Below are 11,660 nucleotides of genomic sequence, written 5' to 3'. Positions count from 1 at the left end.
GACAAGTGAAATGTGCTTATGCCCTAATAATAGCACTTGCAACCCACGGCAGAAAGCAGAGAGCTCTGCGGGCTGAGCAACTGCGCTTTACTGCAGCTTTGCAAACCTACTTTAAAAACTACCCAGTTCTCAGACATTAGTTCATTTCTTATCCCCTCGTGCCAATTAAATAATGAATCCTTTCAACAGCAATTTATAAAATATTAAAAACTTAAGTTTCACTTTTACCTTAACGTTATCATAAAAAACAAACTAATTTGCAAAAGAAGAAGGTCATAACCGCCTGAAAAGGAAACACAGCTTTGCTAAGACTTAAGAATTGGGGGAAAGAGGGCACAATTAAAGCCTTATACTAATAATATTAATAGACTTGCACTCTTTGTTCAACTCAAAACTAATACAAATGCAAATTTTCAGGAGGGAAGACTTACTACATAAATTAGTTTCAACCGAGGATCTCTAAGACCTTGCACCTACTGGTCCTATATACCCTGAAGGAGCTAAAAGCCTTTGTGAAGAAGTAAGCTGATTTTCTACATTAAAATTCTTTTTTGGAATCATTAAAGCAATACAAGAAGAAGATGTCTCATACAATACTATGAAGGAGGCAAAGAGGTCCTTTCTACCATGGGATCAGCAAAGTCACACTTCTAGAAACTTTTTAAAGCAGTAACTAACTTTATAAATCTAGCTGGCTCCTCGGCATTGCTTCTGTTTATGGTCTCCAGCACTGTAGCACGTCAAAAACCTCATACACCTTAAATTATTTATTTTCACAATGTACAAGTGTGGCAGAGCACCCTGCTATTCCCATTTTACAGACAGAAACATGTAACGAGGGGAAACTTAACCACAAAATATTCTAGTTGAAAAACTATTTTCAGAGTGTTTTCTCAGTATTCTCACTCTTTTTCTTTAACTCTCCTTTCGCCTGCTAACTTCAGTATTTTATTAAGTATCCCTCTGGTCTACACTCTAATCCTAAAAAGTTATAGTACATACATAGCTACCCCCTATACGGTTTTCTGGCGAGGGTACACAGTTGCAAATGTTTCACAGATTGCATGTATTACAACCCTAGGCCTTTCAGATAAGGATGTGTGTAAATATATTAACAATCACAAAATGCTTACAAAATGCACTTAAGCAGACAAAACAAGTTTGTAGTTATATTTGCAAAATAGAATCTACTTAGTGACTCAGATTTCTGCAAACAGGTTCAGATCCCTCCTCTCCCTCTGCACACACAGAAGAGGGAATTACGCAGGAAACAGCCAAGGCAAAACACAACTACCACCAAGCGTCTGAGAACGCTCTCATCCTCATTTTAACAGATTCAGTATTGTGTGCTTTGTTCCCTGTTGATAGTTCACAGTGCATCAAATACAATTCTTTAAAACTATATTACTTGCAGTATGTAGTTTATAAAGAACACTTGGCATTTTGGAAAAGGCTACTCAAGCAAATGTCCATCCTATCCAACAAGAAGCACGAAGACACAGCTCAGACTTTTGGGGTATTTCAAAAGCATGTGCTTTTAAACCAAACAATAACCTATGTGTTAAATGTGGAGTTAATAGCTTTAGATTCTCCCCTGAAAAAGGCTCTGCATTTGCACTTCCTACTGGATGAAATACTATTTTCAAAAAATATTTGATATCTTGAGCGGTGCCAACACAGACCCTTCAGAGGACACAGCTCCTTCCACACGCAACCAGGGTCCTGCTCCCCTTACACAGCTCCTTCCAGAGCCACCTCATCCTCCATTGGACACAGCAGCGTCCACTTCCCACACACAGCTTTTATTCTTCACTTAATTCCTATCAACATCGTCCACAGCTTTTTTTGGTGTGTAACACACCCTTTAAAGTCCAAATCAAAGCGAAGTTTTCATAGGAAATGCTCCCAGCTGTGCTTTCAGCTCTTGAAGGTAGTCTCAATACACATAAACATCTAGCTTGAGACCAATTTTCCTCAGGTTTTTATTTTACATTCACAGTAAATGTGATGCTCAGCTGTTTCTTAAACACCACGAGTATCTCAGTCATTGCCTATATATCTAAATATTGTTCAACAGCCATCTAGGTTACGCTGTTTCTGGAGCACCAGCTTACGATGCTGCTTTCCGGACAGGGGCACGTTGGTTTGCTCCGTTAGGTAAAGACATCAAGCAGTTACACACTGTGTTTTATTTTAAAATGCTGTACAAGCATTAACTAATCTGCCCAGCGTTCTGTGAGGGAGGTTAAGTATTACTCTCTCCTATTTTACAGATGAAGAAACAGACAGTTTAAGTGATTTGCCTCGGGCCACATAGGATGGCCGGCTGGGATTACCATGACCATGTCCCTGGCCAAAGGAGAGACCTTCCCGCAGCCTGGTCCTCAGCAAGAAGGGGTCTCCAGCAAAACAGCTCATGCACCCAACTGCAAGGGAAGCTCAGGGTTTCCCATTTTAAACCTGCCACTATGCATCCTAAAAGCCTCTGACATCATTTTAAAATGTACTGTATCTCACGAGAAACAATTCACTTTACAAACTACAGGGGTTTTTTTAATTCATTGGGACCCTCCGAAAACTATCAGTAGAGTAGTCTCCTCCCTCTTACTACCCTGTGGTTTAAACTTCTTAGAGCCTTTTAAGACGGATTGAACCAGAGGCTGTTGTTCAACTTTGTCACATCCAATAACCTGAGAAAAGTCTGACATGGCTTTCAGGTGAACCCGAGTAGTTCCTATTTATATGTCTCAGCTAAACCGCTTGGAACGACCATTCAGTGCCACAGACAAGCCAGAGTCCAGGACTGTTTTCCTGGACCACCAAAAGCAAAAGGTATTTCAATCAGAAATCGGGATATGTGCACTTCCTTAGCAGAGCAGCCTTTGAATATTTACAGGCAGCAAGATTTCTTTACATTTAGATTATTCTTTCCCAGCTCCCTTATTAGTCTGAAAGGACTTGACTGGCTTTCCTTACACCGTGATTAGCCATTTTTAAGCAGCAGCCCTCTGCTTGCTACATATACACTGGTAGAGCAAAAATATAATTGGGGAACATAGTTCATATTGTTGAAATGAAGTCCACCGAAGCCAGATTTTACAAGACATGACAACGTACTAATGCCAAACTGACACAAATTCTCATCTATGCGTTTTGGCTTTAATGGGTTAATTAGCTTGGCTGGATACAAATTTTAATTATCTGAGTTTGACATTAATGTCCTTGGAGTGTTGTCTATAAGGATTTGGGGAATCATAGACATTATTTTAGTTACTTCTGGAAACTGTGTGTTACACTGGGATTTAAATAGTAAGAACAGACAAGAACAGTGAGAACAGGTTGATCTATTTTGAAAAGTCAGACTTTTTGAAACAGGACAAACTGAGATGAAGCTGAAGCCTGGGTTACCTTGCTAGGCTCAGTTACTCTCCAGGGTAGTCTCATGGATATAGCATAGAAGAAAAAGACTGGAAAGTAAGGAAATAATCTCCTTTGAGGATAGGTGACTGGACAGAAATTTTACATTAAGTATAACAAAGAATTCTGTATGCAATTAAGACTTAGAGTTAAGATCTCTCCATCATCTAACACCATTTCTCAAGTGGAAGGTAACCAGTCTCAAGATGGTTACATACACACAGAGTGTTTATGCAAGGCAGGGAACAACCACCAACCTCAATTACTAACAGCAGCTCCATTTCTCCAGAGTAAGAAGTGAGTACCCGGACCTGACGGCAGCACCTCAGCCATTCCAACTGCCAACCATGGAAAGCCGAGCTGCCGCTGTCCCACAGCAGGTGCAGAAGGGAAGTTCATGGGGGAATCACAGAACATCATTGTGCTGCCCAATCTGCAATCAGCCACTTCCAGCACAATTACAATTGACCCCCAAACAAAACAAGAATACCTGTCATGAGGTCTGTGAACGCAGCACGTTAATATTACTGAGGCTGGAGATAAAGTATCACACAATCTAATGCACATACTCCGCTACTGAATTCTTTGGAGATGGAAGGTTTTTTGTTTTTTTTGTTTTTAAGAGGCATAAATAGATCAATCCTCTGAGGCTTTTTAACGACATTTCAATAAATATATATTTAATCTGCAACAAAACATTTTTTAGCCAATAATTTTCCAAGAAACTATCACAAGTTACTTGAAAGCAGTGAGACCTGCAGTTCTGCAGAAAGCAGCATCTACTAAGAGCTTTTCAAAACACCCTTCTCTGTTTTTCTATTCTTTCCTGTTCATTTTTGTAGAGATTCATTTGTTTTAAGATTCAAAAGAGAATCCCGATTGCTTTTTGTGCATACGGATTTAAGCTCTCTTTGTGCTTGCAACAACATAAATAAATTCATTCTTTATAACATCAACTGCACTAGTTCTTTAAAATGCAATGCAACCCTTTGTGCAGTAGCTTTGTGTCTTTTAAAGGCAACCTTCATTCTGTCTTCCACGTCCCCTTAGTACCAAAATCCGTAGAAATGTGTACGGATAATTTGGCTTTAGGAACACTAAGGAAATGCAACACATTTCTCTTTTAGGTTTACGCACCTATGTAATTGCTAGAATTGTATTAAAACATTCCAATTCCTCCTAAATGAAGGAGGGTGGTGTTCATACAACTCCTCTGTTGCCCAGCGAGAATTACAAAAAGGCAGGGGCTTCTTTGAGTCACAACATGTAACTCATAGAAAGGAATGTATTCTCCTTACTTCCCTCCCTGTGTTCTGGTTAAAATACCGAGCCTGTGGTCCTATGAGAAACCAAACACCTCCTGGGGACTGCAGAGCAAATGTAGAGCACTTAGCACTCCACCGAACCAGCCCTAACCTAACAAGGGTAAGGAACGAACTGATGGAGGTTATCAAACTAAAACACGATAATCACAAAAAAACAGTGAAAAGATGTTTGAAAGCACAGTGAAAGAAAATTCTCCAGCGTGCAAAAAAAGGGCAGAAAAATATATATTTTTTTAATAAAGAAAAGCAACGGCTAGATTCTTTGGTAACATTGCCTGCATTTTTTGCTGGTTTTCCCCCAAAAAAGTGAGTAGGCAAGTTTGTGTTACATTCTTTAGAATATAAAGGAAGTTATTTTCACCCCTGGATGAAACGTTAAAACCTCTCAAGGCCTCACTCTTGCACAGATGGGAAATGGAAAGCCTTCCTCTCGTATATTTTGGAGACAATATTCTTTTTTCTGGAAATACTGATAAGGAACAAATTCAAACTGGTCCTCATCCGCCTGGATCATCTTATTTATTAAAAACAATGGTATCTTTTAAGCCCTGTATAGTAAGCTATCGGTCAATTTTGATTGACACAAATATTTGTATTAAAGGTTACATACTGCAATTTACAATTGGGTACTATCACAATACTGTATGTTAATGTAATCAGTATTTTCATTTCATGAATTCATTTGCAGCATGACACTGCAAGGGTATTCTTACATATACCGAAGACACAATTGCTAAGTAGTTCAACAATTCTCCTTTAAGTGGGATTTTTTGTTATCTGATAAATCTTTAACACAATAAAACCACTCCTAGTTCTCTGTGCATGTTTTAATTTCCCACCTTTTAAAGTGTTTAGACACTCGGAATACCTAGCACACCGAATTAATCCACAAATATTTACAAGAAAAATCTATTTAATTTCTTTCTATTGTAACTACCACAGGGACTATTGTAATGAAAAATTTCCCATCTTAAAGAATTAATGCGATTACTGATATAGAGAAAAAATGTAATTTATATCATCACAAACACGTAAAAGATATAATCCCATATTCACAAAAAGAATCTTTATTCCCTCTTTGAATTCTGAGACAATACAGTCTTGCCTTGAGGAGAACAGAAATATTATGAAGTACCTTAAGCAAGATAATTGTAAGAGAAAAAACTATAATTGCATTATTGTTGTGCTAAACTGTGACATACTTAAAAAGCTAATTTCTTTTATTATAATGGAATTTGGTGTGCATATCCTTTAATCTACTTCACTATTTCTTCACATTTTTACACACAAACATATGTGTGAAGTGTTTCCCATTACCTGTACTACCTGGTTTAACAAACTGCAACAAATTTAAAACAATTAAAAACATACTTGGCAATTCCATACACTTCACTAGATTTATTTTGTAACAGTTTTGGAACTAATTGAACATCTAGGATTGCTAGCAAAATGGGCGGCAAATTAAAGATCTACCGCATCTCAAATATTATTCAAGAAGACACGATCAATATTTTATGAAAAAGTAACATTTGACATGAGTGACTGTCCCAAATTTTACCAAATACATTTCAACCAATCACAATGCTGAACAGTTTGCATCAAAAGCTAAGCAAACAAAAATGTATCCCCAAAATAGGGCTTTCTACAGCTGTGTCAGCTGAAGTGCATCTACTTTTAAAATTCAGTACAGTCACCCTTCAATTACTCCTTTCAATTAAATAAAATTTAACAAAGAAATTAATCTGCTGTGGCTGGACATTTCTCTGTTCCACAGAAGCAAACATTTTTTCACTTATTCTCCTATAAAAAGCAAATTCAACAAAACTACTAAGACAAAAAAGATGACCTAATTAGTACTAAGTAAGATTTAAAGCTTTTGTATCTAGCATACTCTTATTGCTACCCCTAACTTCCATGCCTTTATACTCACACCCCCATCTTCCAAAGCTTTATACTCACTGATATTTGATTTATCTGGCACTACTACTGCTTAAGCATGCAAATTCATATTGTCCATTCTTCTATGCATCCAACATACACAGAAGGAATCAAACTGTAAAGAATGTTTTCTGTGAATGTTGATTAAATTAACTGTTAGGGCAGTGGTGTCCTCAAAGGCAAAGAGGGTCACCCTGGGTGACCAGAGGTCTTCCATGGCCAGAGCCACACAAAACTAGTCAAAGGCAATAAAGAAAACTCCCCAGAAGCAGCAAGAAACGAGTGAGTTACAGGCATCACTTACCCTTTTCTACTCAAAGAGCCAGTCCCACTAGAAACCTTAATCCCCAAAGTCCCACTCCTCACCACTCCGGACAGTAGGACACAAGCAGTGAAAATGTATCTTGCATTTATTTCCTTGTAACTCTTCATTTCTGTTACAGCACTGAATTATTAGTGCGATGAAATTAAGTTCATTTGGGTTATCTGAACAGATTTGACCAGCTAGTTATGAAAAAAATAATTCCCATCTAAATTAAACAGAGTAATATTGGACCAAAAAAAAAAATGTAGGTCACTGAAGAAACAAACCATCAACAAATATTGCCAGCTTTCTGTTCAGGAAGCAATTTCAGCACGAGCCTTTCTTTGCTCTGTCCAGACCCCAATTCCTATGTATCAAAGCCTTTAAGCACGCGCTGGCCTTAAGCGCAGGCTTTAGAAAGCTTGGCTGTGTCAGGAGCTTCCGAGTGGCAGTCGGGCCACCGGGCACCGCTGGCAGTGCCGGCCCCTGCGGTGAGCACGGCCTCTTCTCCAGGGTCACCTACTCACAACATCTATGTCCAAAACAAAAAGCTTATGTACTAAAAATCAAATCATATTGTGTCAATGTTATGATAGCACCCAATATAGATCACCCCGTAAACTACGAAGTCGCTATGCTCACAAAATGCCAGTGAAATCAGAAATTATACCTGTGAAAATAACTACAGCGCGATACACAAAACAGGCTTTTAACACTTGTGAAACATTTGTGCCACAAGTGGCCAGTTCACAATACATAGCAATGGCCTACAGGTCTTTCACGTATATAACTTTTTTCTAGTTAGAATAAACTAATAAAATCTCCAATATTCTCCTCTAAGTTGCTCTCATTTAGTGAGAAAATGGTTGAAAGAGTTTTAGTCAGTTGTATTTTTTAAAGGAGAAAAGTGTATCTATGAATGATTTCTTTTGTTCAGAATCAGAGCTACTAATATGGCTTTTATCATCCAAAACTGAAAATAGTCCTGAAATAAAAAGTTTTTAGTTAATATCAGTGTTTTGGAGCCTCCCACTGGCAGCCATCACACAGCTGAAGTGAACTAGCAGCTGAATGGAAGGTTTATATCCAGCACCAATGACTATTTTGCTTTAAAAGAAATCAGTATTTCTGAGTTCGTATTTTAAATGTAATTTAAAAGATCATAAAGGAAAGAATCCAGCATTTATTGTGTGTCTCCCAGCAGACTACTTAATGTTCAAACATCTACTATGCAAAGGTCAAATGATTTCACTGGATGTAACGGTGACAAAAATATTCTGCAGCACTGAAAAAAATATCAGATAATCGAGGAAAAAGATATGGACCTGGGATCTCACAAGAGTCACAATAAGTAACGTAGATTCAGTTCAGTAAGAAAGAAAATTGCAAAGTTGTGTCAGGAGAACCAGATTGAGAAAGATAATAGGTAAAATACAAATTACATACTTTTGGTGATGTTCTTCATAAAGGAATATTTTAAAGGAATACAGCAAATGAATTTAAAAAAAACCCACAACACACAACCTTCTCTTACAGAAATATTGCTTGCACAGAATTGGAAAAATAACCCAAACAATGTATTCAGATGGAGAAGCTCTGAGGTGTCGCACTGCAGGCAGCAACAGGGGTAGCTGAACTCCAAACTCCAGTGTCAAGAGTTGTGTAGTTGTAACACACACACACACACAGGGTGAAGCTGCAGGGAGTGCTCATGTAGGAATGAGACAAATTACAGGTAAAACCAAATTGAAAATAATGTACTCAAATGCTTATCTGAAGCAAATAGCAAAAGCTAATAGGTACCAATTTATTTTCTGTTTGATTGTGCTTCTCCTTCCTTCACATTTGCGTTCGGTATTTTAGGCTCTCATTCTTGCTAAGATACAGAGGCTGGTGATGGTCCTGGCTGGTGGTCCTGGCTCTTCAGAGCCAAGATCTCACCACCAACTCAATAGGAATCACCAGGAATTGCCGCTCTGCCTCTGTGATGTGGTGCTATGTAAGATCACCAATGGTTCTTGATGAAGGGAGATCCAGTGGATCTCTCCTCACGAGTGGATAGGAACATGGATGGCAAGAGGCAGAAATGCAGCTGAGCAGAAAATGAGAAAAACAAACAAACAAAAAACCCCACCAAAGAGGAGTAAAGGGTGTGTAGAGAAGAAAGATGGAAAATGATATAGACAAAGAAAAAAACAAACAGGGGACAAGGCAGTAAAGAAATAAGAGATAAGACAGGAACAGAATACAGGTAATAAAGTAACTAAGAGCAAAAGTACAATGTGATGTTCACTTTCTGGGAGAAAATACAGCATTTCTCACATTAAAGAAAAGTGAAAGGGAGTTTTTAGTTTGGGCTGTTTCCTCTTTTTTTACTTTTGTGTATAATAAACTAATGAACAAATCTTGACTGATCTTGTTGGTAACTTAAGCTGATGTATCAATAAAAAAAGTTCTGGCTAAATGTTTAAAAAAATTAGACCTATTCAATAAAATACCAAGTGAAGGGAAAATTAGGTACTAAATTGATATTATATCTGAACAGGACTTCTGTCAGCGAGCTCACAAAAAAAACAGAACAGTGTACATGCTGCTACTTTTATGTATTAATACAAAGATACATAATTTTGATTATCAAATTAAGTTCAGAAACATACATACGTTTTTTTCTGTGCTCAACCAGTGCAACCGCCTGCTTTGCTGAGCATTTTGAAAACCAGTTGTCCCCAAGCAGAACAGTAACCTCGTTGGTGTTGACAAGTTTTCCTGGCATGAAGGCAAGAGGACCAAAAGGTACCTGTCAAAGACACAGAAGAAACTGCTGAAAACCACTAATGAAAATAAAACCTAGACAGTCATTCATCTTAATCTTTTTTTAATAGTGAAATACAGAGTTAAAGAAATAAAAATTCTACAGCAGTTATTTAATGACTAACCCTTCATAAATATTCAAATGACCAGATCCATTTGAATTTAGTATTGTACTTACAAAATCAGAAAAGTGGTATTTAACTAGACAAGTTGTTTTATGATATAAAACTATGGTATAGCTGAATGCTCACATGGAAAACAAATTCACTTAATCGTAATATGCAAGCCTTGATAATAAAAATATTAGCATTTAGATGAGTTACATATTTGTTATACAGACTACATTCATTTCGTATAAAAGCGAGTTTAGCTTTGCTAAAATGTTTAAGATACTTAAATAGGTATGGTCAACTCAAAGATGGAATTGCTTTCCTCAACACCTGTCCTGCTAATAGTAAGTTCCGAGAACCTCAGTGTGAATTTGCAGGGCTACTGGCAGGATCACAGACTGTGCTTAATCTCCCTTTGGTTTATCAGTCACCACGATGCAGACCTCAGCCTTCAGGCGATGCTCCACCAAGCAGTGCCCATCTTCTAATGACTCCCCAGGCAGAGGAACAACACACAAAGCCAGAATGCTTCAGACAGGAGGACATTGGCCAGAAACATCATTTGTAACTTCAAGAGGTGCTTTTTAAAACATTTAACCCCCATTTTACCATGTCTTTACATTGATTTTTTGAATTAAGACACCTTCCACAGCCCACAGTTTACAGACAATGCTGTTGCTGAGAAGAAGCCTTGGCCATCCTCACTGTTGTCTCCTGAGTTCTTACCCTTGGACCTACCACCACCTGCCCGCCCATCTTTGGGCTTCGCTTGCAAAGGAGTTAGGAGATCAAAATCAAATTAACATGGAGGTGGCAAAAACCTAAGAACCACATCCATGTCAAGTTTTCTCTTTCTTAAGGTAGAAAGAGATCTGTCTCAGCCAGTTTGTCTCAGTTCCTTCTACTTTATTCCTCCGCTGCCGTCTTCATTTCCTCAGGAGAGCCACGTGCTTTCTCCTCGTGTTTGTGGTGAAACAGAGCACTTGGCATAGTGGATGTTTCCCTGGAAAATGATCGTCCCCAAGTTAAGGAGGGTACCAATGCTTGAAACAGTTCTCCCGCAGGCAGGATCCTGATGTTAAGCCTATGCAGAATGTGCTTTTCCTACCCGTGGACCCTTCCTGACTTGGATTTCAAGTAGCAGAATGCACCATTTGCCTGTTCACTCTTCCCCCAAAATGCAGAAAGCAAAATTGAAAACATACGAAAACATTTGGCTAACAGGATGGGAACTATTTATATACATTCAAAATAGCAGATGTGAGCTGATACTGCTCCTTTAACTTCGCTCTATCTAGCTTTTTTAAAACAGTTTCTTTTCTGTGCTTCGAAACGACACAATCTTTCTGCTTTATATCATGTGGCCACGCAAACACACATGGTGGTGGGACTACACACATCAAATCCAGAGCTGAATCATGAGCACGGGAAAGGGAAACACTCTTTTCCCACATGGTAGGAGTACTCCAATGCCATCTTACAGCTCAACTCTATGTGCTGAGCCAGGCTGCCAAGGAAGAAAGTCATCAGGCACTTTGTGCTGAAATTAGCCATTTAGCTACCTAGAGTAGAACTTCCCTCCCTTCCAAGATTTATCTTGAATTGGACCTGAGAAGGAAGGAGGTAAAAAAGAAAGAAAGAAAAGCCAATCTGGTCAAAATTCTGGTGAATTCAAAATTCTGAGGGAGCTCTGCAGTTGTTAGGGAAGATTCAAAGCACCAGAAAAGATTACTATGTCAATGTGAAGATCAGTGA

At 38.3% G+C, this 11,660-nt stretch overlaps 1 protein-coding gene across 1 annotated transcript in view; it reads right to left on the bottom strand.

Moving 5' to 3' along the window:
• Nucleotides 1-11,660, bottom strand: part of URI1 (URI1 prefoldin like chaperone) — a 42,019-nt gene that overhangs the window by 13,709 nt on the left and 16,650 nt on the right. The window contains exon 4 of the mRNA XM_080352225.1: nucleotides 9,646-9,781. Within this exon, the coding sequence (XP_080208351.1) occupies nucleotides 9,646-9,781 (136 nt within the window). The remainder of the gene's footprint in view (nucleotides 1-9,645; nucleotides 9,782-11,660) is intronic.

The sequence above is a fragment of the Nesoenas mayeri genome (genome assembly GCF_963082525.1).
Source record: "Nesoenas mayeri genome assembly, chromosome: 12".
NCBI classification, from domain to species: Eukaryota; Metazoa; Chordata; class Aves; order Columbiformes; family Columbidae; genus Nesoenas; species Nesoenas mayeri.
Note: the sequence above shows the minus strand (reverse complement) of the source record. Positions and strands in the feature narration are given on the sequence as shown.